Source organism: Rhinatrema bivittatum, chromosome 2 (genome assembly GCF_901001135.1).
Source record: "Rhinatrema bivittatum chromosome 2, aRhiBiv1.1, whole genome shotgun sequence".
Taxonomy (NCBI): Eukaryota; Metazoa; Chordata; class Amphibia; order Gymnophiona; family Rhinatrematidae; genus Rhinatrema; species Rhinatrema bivittatum.
In genome coordinates, this window is record NC_042616.1 from 708,903,174 (window position 1) to 708,916,575 (window position 13,402).

A 13,402-nucleotide genomic window follows, 5' to 3' on the forward strand; every position below is an offset into this window, starting at 1 on the left:
TGTGCAGAACACCCTATTGTGAAAAAACTAGGGATAAGGTGGATAAGTCACTAGGTCCTGGAGTTCACTGATGCTTCAGGCTGAAGTGACTGAGACCAAAAATATATGACCTTCCAGATCAGGTATTTCAGCTCCTTGGAATCTATAGGCTCAAAGGAAGCTTTCATCAACTAGGTCAATACCACACTGAGATCCTATGACACAGCAGGAAGCTTAATGGGAGGCTTTGAGCATAGGATGTCCTACATGAAACAGCCCTACTAAAAGCTGTGTACAGATATGGGTTTACCTTCCAAATGTTGGTGGTAATCACCAATTGCACTAAGATGAATCCTAATTAAGTTGTTTTAAGAACTAACTTTGAAAGATATAGAAGGTAATCAGCAGTTTTTGTATGATGTAGGAGAAAGGATCTAGGGCCTTTTCCTCACACTAAAAAGCAAACTTCCTCCACTTCAACCTAAAGGACTTCCTCAAGGAATCCTTCATGGAAATCAGAACATCATGAGACGTATCCTTGCGCACCCAGACCACCCTCTCAACATCCAGATTGTGAGGGATAGAGACCCAATGTTGCAATGGTGCAATAGGCCTTGATCTTGAGTGATAAGCACTGAGGAATTCCCCAGCCTGACTGGCCTTCTAATGGCCATCTCCTACAGAAGTGAAAACCAAATCTGTCTCGGCTAATAGAGAGCTATGAGAATCATAGCTTCCTAGTTTCTCCTGAGTTTCAACAAGGTCTTTACCACTAGAGGAAGTGGAGGATTCCCAATTCAGGGAAAAGGTGTCAGAGGCTAGTTTACCTTGAATTCCCTTTCTGCACAGAGGAGCGGGACCTTTCTGTACAGAGGTGACATAACTAGATCTACCGTGTGTGTGTTCCACTTGTGGAATATATGGTCTGCTAGCTCACTATCCAGGAACCATTCATGGGGTTACAGGACCTGATTTAGCCTGTCTGCGAGATATTTGGCTGAGGAGCATTCCCTGAGCGATCACCCAGCCCACATCTGGAAAGTCTTCTGATGCAGGAGGCACGATCCCATTCCTTCCTGCTTGTTGTTATAAAGTATTGCCACTTGATTTGATAAGGATAACTTTGTTGGCCACCCTATCTCTGAAAGCCTTCAAAGTGTATCGTATTGCTCTTAGCTCTAGGAAGTTTATCTGATGAATTTTCTCCCGAGCAGACCAAAGGCCCTTGGTGCAGAGTCCTTCCACGTGGGCTCCCCATACCAGGTTGGAAGCATCCATGGTTAGGACAATTTGCACTGGAGGAATTTTTTTTTATATTTAAGTTTTATTAACATAGCAGCAAAAATGTACAGACAACAAAAAACAAAAAGAAACAGTCCTTAGACACATTGCCACCCAAAACAAACAGCAAATATCTGAGGATACAAGAAGAAATATAGCTGCTAACAGAATTTTTTTTTTAAATTAATTCCCCCAATTCCCACCACCCCAGAGCAACCAGGCATACAATATATGCAAACTGGATGAGCAAGGTTGACACGAATAGCAGTGAAAAAAAAAAAGAAAAAATCTAATACACAACAAAAATATAAAAGCAAAAAATGAAAGGTGGAGGAAAAACTATGATAAATAAATGAATGAGATAACTCGATGAGAAGGAGATACCAAAAAGTCAATATTAATGGAGCTGTTGGTACCAACAGAGAAAAGGCTCCCAAATTTCTACAGGTAGACATTTTGTCCTTTCTAATGGCAGATAGATAAGATAGTGAATATTCCAAAGCCATTCAAAAAACGATGTAGGAGCGGGCACAGTCTCCTTTTTCCAATAAGCTGCTACTTCCTGCCATACTGCATACAACTCATGATTTATTATACACCGTTCAGCATAAGTCCAACAGGTAGGATATTGGGAAAGAAGATAAAGTTTAGAATCAAAGAGAAAGGTCAAAGAGGTTAATTCACATAATACTGAAGCAATCCATTTCCAATAGGGAAGCTATTTCGGACAAGACCATCAAATATGGTAAAACGACCCAACCATCCCATATAATCTCCAATACTTGTCAAAATAGTTAGAAAAGATCTTATGTAGTCAAAGCAGGGTAAGGTACTAGCGATACAGAATTTTATAAATAGTTTCTATGACAGTGGCAGATATTGAACTCTTAGATATGGCAATATAGCACTTCTCCTGCTGCTCAGTGGACCAGGGGCTCCCCCGATCAGATTCCAATCCCAGCACATGTTTAAATGGAGGAATGTACTTGGAGAATAACAGCATATAATTTGGAAATCAGCCCCTTACCAACACGTTGCTGAAAACATAAATCCTCAAAGTCAGAAAGGGGCTGAGCAACCTGGACCTTAAGAATCAGATTAGAAAAACAATGTGACAATTGTAAATAAAGATAATATTCAGAATCTGTAAGATCAAATTGCAGTTTCATATCATCAAATGGTAATAGCTTAGAATCAGCAAAGAGTTGTCCACAGCATCATATCCCGTGCTGGGTCCAACGGAAAAAAAATTCATAGAATTAGATAAACAATTATTTATTTATTTATTTATTTATTTAACATTTTTTATATACCGAGGTTCTGATAACAATGTTACCAATCACCTCTGTTTACATATAACATTAGGATGACTAAACATATGAGTCTTACATAGAACAGGAGAGTGAACTTGGAAAAAATTGAATTAAAAATAAGGCATAATAATACAACAAATAAGGCATAATAATAAAACAAATAAATAACAACAATCTTATAGACAGGCAATTAGAATGAATCAATCAAGTATCTAGTATTTGTAACTTGTCTAGATGGATAAGCCATTGGCTATAGTATTATTGAACCTTGAGCAACACCACAGCCATAGTAAGATAGTATTGTTGAAAATTGAACAACACCACAGCCACTGGCTATTGTATTGTTGAATCATGTGGTATGAAATGAAATTGACCCAGAAAAGGGGGGAATTGAGAAGATCAGCTCAGGCGTATGCTTGAGTGAAAAGCCAAGTTTTAAGTCTTTTTTTTGAAAGTGATGGGGCACTGTTCGAGTCTAAGATCTGATGGTAGAGAGTTCCAGTGGATAGGGCCTGCTGTAGATAGGGCTCTTTTGTTTGACGAGATTTTGAATGAAGGGGTTTTAGAGAGCCTTTTTGCGCTGATCTCAATGGACGAGAGGACGAATGTAGCTGGAATGGGATCTTGAGGTCGAGGTGTGAGACTTTGTAAATGGATTTATGGATGGATGAGATGGTTTTGTAGAGGATCCTATATTTTATAGGGAGCCAGTGAAGATTTTTCAAGATTGGAGTTATGTGGTCCCTGTTTTTTTGCTTTGGTTAAGATCCTGGCAGTGGCATTTTGGAGCATTTGCAGGGGTTTTAGGGAGATAGCTGGGAGCCCAAGTAACAGAGAGTTGCAGTAATCAATTTTGGAGAATATGATTGCTTGCAAGACAGATCTGAAATCCTGGGGGTGTAATAAAGGTCTGATTCTTTTTAAAACCTGGAGTTTGAAGAAGCATTCTTTTACTGTATTACTGATAAAGCCTTTGAAATTCAGATGGTTATCCATAGTGACTCCTAGGTTTCTGACCTGGGGAGATAGAGTAGGAGATGCCAAAGGAAGAGTGTTAGCGAGTTGGTAGTTTCCTTCTTGGGTGATTAGGAGGAATTCAGTTTTGTTGGTATTGAGAATTAGGCAGAGATCAGCAAGGAGATTTGATATGGAGAGGAAGCATGAATTCCAAAAGTGAAGAGTTTCTTGCAAGGATTTGGTGATGGGGATGAGAATTTGGACATCGTCGGCGTAAAGGTAATGTATTAGGTTTAGCTTAGAAAGTAGGTTACAGAGAGAGAGCAAATAAATGTTAAATAAGGTCGGAGACAATGAGGATCCTTGAGGGACGCCAAGGTCCGAAATGATTGGTTGAGATTCATAGTTGTTGATCTTAACTTTATAGGACCTGTCTTGTAAGAAGGATTTAAACCAATTGAATGCGGTGTTTTTTATTCCAATCTCTGCTAGTCGGTCTAAGAGGATCTTGTGGTTTACAGTATCAAATGCCGCTGATAGATCAAGGAGGATCAAAAGGCAAGGTTGTTTTTTCTCTAGGTTGAAAAGAATGTTGTCGGTTAGCGAAATGAGAAGGGATTCAGTGCTTCGGGATTTGCAGAATCCAAATTGTGCTGTGGCGAGAATGTTGTTATCGTCTAAGGGGCGGATTTTAAAAGGCGCGCGAATAGCCTACTTTTGTTTGCGCTCCAGGCGCAAACAAAAGTACGCTGGATTTTAGTAGATACGCGCGGAGCCGCGCGTATCTGCTAAAATCCTGGATCGGCGCGCGCAAGACTATGGATTTTGTATAGCCGGCGCGCGCCGAGCCGCGCAGCCTACCCCCGTTCCCTCCAAGGCCGCTCCGAAATCGGAGCGGCCTCGGAGGGAACTTTCCTTTGCCCTCCCCTCACCTTCCCCTCCCTTCCCCTACCTAACCCACCCGCCCGGCCCTGTCTAAACCCCCCCCTCGCTGAACGACCTCCTGTAGTCGATCTCCTGCCGGCGCCATTTTCCGTACGGAAAACGATTCGCGGCAGGAGATCGCTCCCGGACCCCCGCTGGACCCCCAGGAACTTTTGGCCAGCTTGGGGGGGGGGCCTCCTGACCCCCACAAGACTTGCCAAAAGTCCAGCGGGGGTCCGGAACGACCTCCTGCGTCGAATTGTTTTGGTCTATGGCCGCCGCCATTTTGCGGCGGCCATTTTGCAAAATGGCGCCGGCTGAAGACTACACGATTTAGTGTGCCGGTTTTCCTGCTCTCCCCCTTCCCCCGATTTAGCTACGGACCGCCGCTATGGAGGTAATTTAAGGCTACGGAGGTAATTTAAGCTACGGACCGCCGCTACGGACCCCCAGGTAATTTAAGGCATTTGGGGGGGGGGGGTTCGGGAGGGTGGGGGATTTAATTTAAAGGGTCGGGGTGGGTTTTAGGGGGTTTTAGTGTGCCGGCTCACGATTTTAACGATTTTCACGATACTTTACACACCCAAACGGCAACAATACGATTCCCTCCCCCTCCCAGCCGAAATCGATCGTTAAGACGATCGAGGACACGATTCACATCTCTACTAACTGCACTAACCACATTCTCTGGCAACAAATTCCAGAGTTTAATTGTGCGTTGAGAAAAAAGAATTTTTCTCCAATTAGTTTTAAATGTGCCCATTGCTAACTTCATGGAGTGCCCCCTAGTCTTTCTACTAACCGAAAGAGTAAATAACCGATTCACATCTACCCGTTCTAGACCTCTCATGATTTTAAACACCTCTATCATATCCCCCCTCAGTCGTCTCTTCTCCAAGCTGAAAAGTCCTAACCTCTTTAGTCTTTCCTCATAGGGGAGTTGTTCCATTCCCCTTATCATTCTGGTAGCCCTTCTCTTTACCTTCTCCATCGCAATTATATCTTTTTTGAGATGCGGCGACCAGAATTGTACACAGTATTCAAGGTGCGGTCTCACCATGGAGCGATACAGAGGCATTATGACATTTTCTGTTTTATTCACCATTCCTTTTCTAATAATTCCCAACATTGTTTGCTTTTTTGACTGCCGCAGCACACTGTACCGACGATTTCAATGTGTTATCCACTATGACACCTAGATCTCTTTCTTGGGTAGTAGCACCTAATATGGAACCCAACATTGTGTAATTATAGCATGGGTTATTTTTCCCTATATGCATCACCTTGCACTTATCCACATTAAATTTCATCTGCTCCACATTAAATTTCATCGTCTTTTCTAGACATCCAGCCGGAGGTCTGAGGCCTACAGTGAGGGGAGTCTGTGAGCACATTACTCATTCCAGAGAATCTTGATGCTGTCTTAAAAAATATCAAAGATTAACTGGAACTTGTGTGTTCCATATTCCATACCCATGTCCACCAGTGCCTCCAAGGTGGGGCTTGCTACTAAGGGAGCTGCTCTGCCATCTCTTTCATGTTCTTCAGAATGACCCACATGTACTGGCGTATGAAGAGCTGATAGGATGCTATGTGGGCATTGAGCATAGATAGCTCATTGAAAAGCCTCCCACTCCCAAGCAATGCCAGTGTATGAGAATCAGTTCCTGGGGCACCAAGAAATGGGTTTTAGACCTTGTAACTTTCTTGAGAGCATTTTCGACCACTAATGATTGGTGGGGCAGCACTACTTTTTGAAATCTGGAACCTTCTAGACATGATATATCGTGTTGATATGGATGCTATTGCAGGCATGACTTGTGATAGAGAGTGGTGAAAAGATAGTGAAACTTTTTGGCATGTCAAACACAGAGTCATTATTCTTGATCTAAGTTTTATTATTTCTGATCATAAATAGCCTTATAATTATCCAGAAGTATTCTATAACTGTTTGGAGCATTTATGCTTCAGTTTTGTGCTTTGCTTTTGGTAAACAGACAGGCACCACAGAACAGAAGATGCTAGATAGAAATGCTGTATAAACTTAAAATGTTACCAGGCCACAGTGTTAGAGTTATGTTTGGGAAATACCAAAGCCATGCTGACACTTCAGCATAGCTGCAGGCCCATAGATAGCATTTGCATACTGAGCGAGAGTGAATTTACATATAGCCATTTGGATTACTTGTAATAAAGAGCCAGTCAGAGAAATATTTTGACAGTTAATGGTTTAGGGGTTGGAGATGTGAAGTGTAAACCCTTTATAATGCCTTTTCAGCAAAATCATCTGAGCGAGAGCTCTGTACTGGTGTATTGCATGGCACTGTCACTCACTCTCCATAAGGTATACTTTATTATATTATTTGTTGCATTTAATAAAAAAGGATTTTTCTCCACGGTTGCTGGCTCTTAAGTGTTTATTGAATCACATCAGTGTCCACCTTCTTATTAACTGGAGCCAAAGATAGGGGGACTCCCCTACATCCTCAGGTTTAGCTCCAGAACAAGCTCAAGGGGAGGCACTACCCTGCTCTCCTTTGGGGGTTCCACAAACTGAAGGATGTATTGGCCCTTCAAAGCTGCCTTTCTTTTCCTGCTGGAGCATCAGAGGAAAAATGAAAGCAGAGAAATTGAAAAACCTATCACTGCCACCTCGATGCACTCTTCCCATGTACTATACAGCCACAAAAAAAAATAAGAACACTTGAAAAACACTCAAGAACCTACCTAAAGAAAAAAATCCACTGAGCTCTGTGCAAAAGATGAGCCTGAAGGGACCTCGCATCGCCACCTGGTATTACAGCAGACTGTGCATGCCTAGCAGGTGAAGCTTGAAGTTTCTTGAAATTTTGAAATCTAAATTCTTTCTGTGCCAAAGGCCATCTGATTGTCACCCCTGTATGTGGACTACCATCCTGCTTGACCTTGGAGATTCTTTCAGGGCCCTTTTCCCAAGCTGTTTCACAGAACCTGATTGGAGGATGGTGTTTTAGAACCATAGGTGGGAGAGGGACAGGGAGTGAGAAAAGGGGTGGGAGCTGGGGAAGGGAGAGAGACTCATGATGGGGGCAGAGGGAGGGGATGGGATAGGAGCAGAGCTTTCTTAGTTTACCCCCAACCAAAAAGCAATGGTGCTGCTCCTGTGTGGAACAAAGAACCTATTTCTGCTCCTCTTTTCTCCAAGTAAGGGATCTCACCCCCTGCAACTTAAATATGGCAGAGGCATTTCCAATAGAAAGATAGATATAGATGGCACTGGCCAGCTCACAGGTCATGTGAATCTCCCTTCCCCTCCCCGACAACTAGTCCCAAGTTGATTTGCAGTTGCACTCCTTTTCTGCTCTGCACTGGGGGCTGCCCTTAGAATATGGACTGTGATACACTTTATTTTCTAAAACAAACAGCATTTAGTCAACATTAGGGATGTGGTCTGTCTTTAAGGAGATGTTATGTGGAGCTACTCCCTTCAAATTAAAATTCAATGATTTGAGAGAAACAGTTTAAAACAGACATATAAAAAAGTAACTAGATGGTTATTACCCTGTTTCTTTTCCCATATATACAACTTAAGGTACAATAGCTGAATGATACACACTCACAGGTACTTGTGTCTTGGCTTGGCCACTTTGGAACCAGGCTATTGGGATTGATGGATCTTTGATCTGACCCTGTATGGCAAGTCTTATGTTCATATACATGCCTGACACACACAACAAACCTCTCTCTTTATTCCTGGATCTTGTATTTTCTTCCGAAGACAAACATAGGTGTGTGAGCATAAGAGAATTAAATGTCCTGCCAAGCTATGAGAACAAAACATCATCCCCTTTCCTTTTGACACTCCCTTTATGCTGCAGCCTTGAAAACTGGAATTGTGAGTGAAGTGAGTCAGAACTGCAAATGCAGACATGTCTTTCTTATTTATTTAATATATATTTCTATACCGGACTTCACGAATAAAATTCACATCAGGCCGGTTTACATGGAACTTGGGATTAACAAGTGTAACCAAACAAGAAGGCCGAAGCAAGCAAAGTTACATATAACAGGGACATAGAACTTGGGGGCTATTTGCTGGTGTCATGCCGTGAGCAGGGTCTGTGCCCTTCCTTTACCCTATTGCAGTGTTGCTGATGTCAGAAGAGTGGCTTTCAATGTGCGAGAAGGAATGATGGGGCTCAGGCATATTGTAGTGTAGTGAGACTGATAATATATTAGGTGCCAGTCTTCCAGCCTGGTAGAGCAAACCACAGCCGGCTCTGCTTTTCTCTGCACAAAAGGATCAAAAACCCACAGTGATGTTGCTCCATAGAAACAGCAGAGGGAGCTGCAAGCTTTTTCACCAGGGGCATGAACTGGTATAGCACTGCAGGCCTGGGAGGATCAGAGGGCAAACCTGCCATAAACATCAGACAGGCTCACAAACAACTTCAGAGCTGTTTTTTTCCACTTGTTGCTGTGACCTCCCGGCCATGACTGGGAAGGGCCAAAATCACTTGTAAACATGATCTGCAATCAACTCTGTCCTACTACTGACAAAATAAGCAGATATCACAGGGTTGTATGAGGTAGCTGTTGACACCAAAGGTCACTTGCTGGAAGTGACTCAAATCCCCAGCTGTAACAGAAAGCTTTTTGAGATTTCACTAATCTCTAATAAGTAGTGTGGCTGCTATATTAGTGCACATGTTGTTGATTTATTTCCATCTCTCTCATAGCTGGAGAAAGTAACATTAAGATGCCAGATTATTAACTGCTGATAATATTTTCAGCTACAAATATATGCTGGGGGGAACAGGCAAAATATGCCACCAAGAGAGAAATGCAACCTTACCGGAGACAATAGCAATCAGAACCCTATAATTTTATTATTAGAATTATATTTTTCTCTTTATTTTACAATTATCTTGGCAACACGTGTGCAGTTATGCCAATATGTTCTAGAATCTGAATATGTACCTTAAATTGACCAAAAAAAAATTAAAATAAAAAGAATGTTTGCTAATGCTAGCTTATTTCCTTGCAAGTACTTCCACTTGTTTCTAAGAACTGTTGCAGAGAAATGGTTAAATGTACTCTTCACTTGAAACTGGTGAGCAGTAACTAATGCACATTCATTCACTCTCCCACCCTTCATAAACATTCAGTCATTTTCCCATCCGTGCTAATTCATAAAGAAAATGCAGCCATTCAAAATGTGATGTTATAGCTGAAAGGCTATGATCTCAGATGATAGGGAGGTGAAAGATCCCTGGTCAAAGGCAAAATTAGATTTGCTGGTCATGGATTCAGAAGTTTGTGTGGCAAATCGGCTAATCTAGTTCTAAGGGGCTTGGAAGATGCCAAAAGAGACAGGAGAAACACACAACATGCTGGGGAGGTGGTATTACAAAAAATGTGTCAATCTGGAGACAATACTTTTGCACTGAAGACAACACTTGATGATGATGTACTAAGTGAAGCATTCTTCTGTGGGTTCCCATGTTTCCTGCATATGTAGGTGTACCTTTCTGTGCAATAAGAGCAATTAATACCTATTGTGGGGGGCAGGGGACCATTATCCCACCCTGCTGGCCCAACCCAGAACAGAGCACTTCTGAATGCTAGAACCAAAGAGAGGGCTTTTGTTCCCAAATTAATTCATAATAGGGAAGTACTAGCTAATAGGAGAGGCTTTTATCATTCTGGCAGGGCAAGTATTTTCAGTTTTCAATCAAAGCCTTTGGAGTTATTTGATGAGTAACAAAGCCTTTTGTTTCTATTTACTGCTCAAAAAGTATAGTTACTTCATATGGTACTGTGAATATAACTTATTCATGTGGTTATTCTCACAACTTCCCCCACCCCATAAATGCAAAAATACTGCAGCTGCATTCTTCATACCATACCATAATTAGTAAACACTTTACATGTTTGCAGAAAGTTACAAAAATTAAGGGCTAGGACCTCTAATGCTGAACGATACTTGCACTTTCTTGTAACAATATCATAATATTAGCCCTAATTAATATTTGGCTAATGAACTACATTACATGACTGACCATTAATATTCCAAAGCAAGCCTCATAAAAGGGTGGCATTTTCCACTGGGTTGTGAACACTCAGTGTGCACAAATTCTTTAGCAATTATTAATGTGCCTTAATCCAACTACTGTTTAGGTTTGCACTGCGTGTTATGTTGAAATGGTTTGTTTATGCTCACAGAAGGTGGAATGCTCCTAAATCCTCACATGAATGGTGTACTGCCATATCACACCTCCCCCATGAGAATGTACACAGCAACCTTGACAACACCCAGAAAGATCATTCCAGAATATGAAAAGTATTCTTAAGACTGGCCCTGAAAACTAAACACAGCACATCACTATCCCTTTATATGAATTATTATAGACACGAGAGCCATACTAAAAACAAATCCACATTTATTGGATACACACATCAATAAAGACAGCAAATCCTGGAATTCCAGGAACATAATTTTCAAGGCACTTCGTTACGAAGCATACGCATTATTTGTCAACAGCCACATCCCTACTAAGACTTGGCTATTGAGTTAAAAAAAAAAATTAGCTACCTCTTCAGTGAACAATGCCTCAAAAGGGACTTCATTCACAAAACGACACCTGTAACTTTCTGGCAATTCTCCACTTTTGAAATTCACATTTAAAGTGTCTCAAGAAAAAACAAAGGAAATCCCAGCTCATATTGCAAATCGTGAAACCATTCAGAAAGAGTTAGATCTGCTGCTCTACAGTGCACCACAGTGAATGAGTGCTGGTGGTTCTGCCATTATGGTTGTAGCTAGCCCTGATTCTCAGAATTAACAGATGAAGGAGGGGGGAAACAATTTCTTGGAAGAAGGTAATAAAAAAAACCCCAAACTTCTATCTGCAGCCTGCACGTCCTCAGGTTTCTCCCCAGTACTTGCAAAAGGCGCTCTGCCAAAGTACAGTCAAAACATGCTATGATAGAGTTACCGTGCGGCCGGGGGAGGTTAATGACCTTGGGGTAGGGAGAAGGATTTTTCACCCAGTATCAAAACAAAACCATCGAAAGCGCCGCAGCTCTCTTCTGCAGACTGTAAACAAGAACTGGAGGAGCCTGATGAAACCCATTGCAAGATTGCAACGCCTCGGCACCCCCTCCCCACCGTCTCTAATGCCAACACCCCGATCAACCCATTCACTACAAGCCACCAAATCGCAGTCCTTTCTGGGGTGGTGTTTGTTGGTTTTACATTACAATAAATTTTACAAAGAACACAAATTATGATAGAGTCTCTTAGCACCATGGGGGGGAGGGGGTTGCTTTTTGTCTGCATTATTTTCCCAACCATTCCTCCAGGGTACAAAACATGTTCAAGAAAACAACAAAATATATATATATATGTATATATCGATCGAATAGCTTTCAAGTATCGTGTAAATTTCCATTTATATATAAAAAAAGAAAGACTCTAGAAAAAAAGATAAACAAAAAGGGATTGCAAAAAAGGTCTCTTTGTAATTGCACGTACATGGTTTGCTCTTTTGTCTAAACCGCGGCGGGTCTTGTCCTTGGTTTAAAAGAAGATAGAAGCGATCGGTGAGGGTGCAGCGTCCTCCTCCTGCTGTGATTTTTGGTGACTCCTCGCGGTTACGGCTGCGGGATCCTCCCGGGCTCTCCCCCGCTGCTGCTCGAATAGGAGGACGGGGAGGAGACGGCGGCGGCCGAGAAGGCAGCGATCTGCAGTCGGCGGACGGCCTCCTTGATGAGGTTCCCGGATAAAATGAGCTCCTGCAGCAGCCGGTGAGGATCATCGTCCTCCTCCTCCTCTCCCGGCGGATGGGGCCGCGTTTTCCTAGCGCCGCGCAGCCAGCCCCGGCCGGGCAGCTGCTTGCTGCGGCTCTTGCTTGCCGCGTGGTCCGTGGACGGCGGCGGGGGCGGTGGTGTCCGATGCTGCAGGCGCCCGGCGCCCCGCGGAGTGCTAAGCGGATAGGGCGCGGCACGGTGATGCTGTTGCTGCGGTGGCTGAGGCTGAACTTTGCAGCGGGACGGTGCTCGCCGGGCGCTAAGCTGCAGGGCTTCGCCGATCCTGGCCACCAGCGCGTCCACGTCCTTGGAGCCCACGGTAACGGACTGCTCGAGCAGCAGGAAACTCTCCTCCTTGCGGCAGGGCATGGCCAGGGAAGGAAGGCACAGAGCGGCCCGGTGAGGGGGTGTGGTTAGAGGCGGAAAGAAGTACCTCCACACGCGCTCCGACCTCAGCCGTCTGCGAGCCCGCGCGGCCTCAGCCGTTCCCTTTTGGTTTGTAAACAAAGGATGACGTGTCTCGATTCGGACCATACCATGGCTGCAACAGGGAGGGGGGGAGGAGGACGACGACGTATCCGTCACTGCTGGATTCGCCCATTTATAACGTAGCCAGAATCTTGCTTTTTGTTTTTATTGTTGTTAGTGGCTTGGTGAAATTAATACACCGGAAGAGTACAGATGAGCACGAAAGAAAAATATACCGTGGCTTTCCCCTGGCGTCCGGTGCATTGTTCCTTAGCCCTTGTCCTGAAAGCTCGGGTAGCGAACGTTGGTGATGTCATGGATGCTTTTTTTTAAAAGGGAAGGGGCGGGCCGCGTGCCGGCAGCAACTGTAGCGGGGGGACGCTGGGGTGGAAAGGAAGGAAAAGCTGTGCCTCTCATGGGATTTTCCTTAGTAACGCCCACTATTATAGCTCGCAGGGGACCTGGAGGTGATAAACATGGAACTTGAAAGTGTTTCAGAGCTAATTAGCCTCCCAGAACAGCAAACAGTACCTAGAACAAAATAAATGAAGCTTCTCCATTGGGAAGGCTAACGTAGTCCTGGCATGTCTTGACTTAAAACACAATTTTGAACTGAAGTGTAAAAGCTACAATAAGTAAAGTATTAACATTAATCTTTTAACATCATTCACGACAATAACACCGGCTTA

At 43.3% G+C, this 13,402-nt stretch overlaps 1 protein-coding gene across 1 annotated transcript; it reads right to left on the reverse strand.

The window, feature by feature from the left end:
• Nucleotides 1–10,856: 10,856 nt before the first annotated feature.
• Nucleotides 10,857–12,750, reverse strand: FRAT2 (FRAT regulator of WNT signaling pathway 2). Its single transcript, XM_029591716.1, has one exon. The coding sequence runs from the start codon at nucleotides 12,612–12,614 to the stop codon at nucleotides 12,090–12,092; it is 525 nt and encodes a 174-aa protein (XP_029447576.1). The 5' UTR covers nucleotides 12,615–12,750; the 3' UTR covers nucleotides 10,857–12,089.
• Between the last annotated feature and the right edge of the window lie 652 nt (nucleotides 12,751–13,402).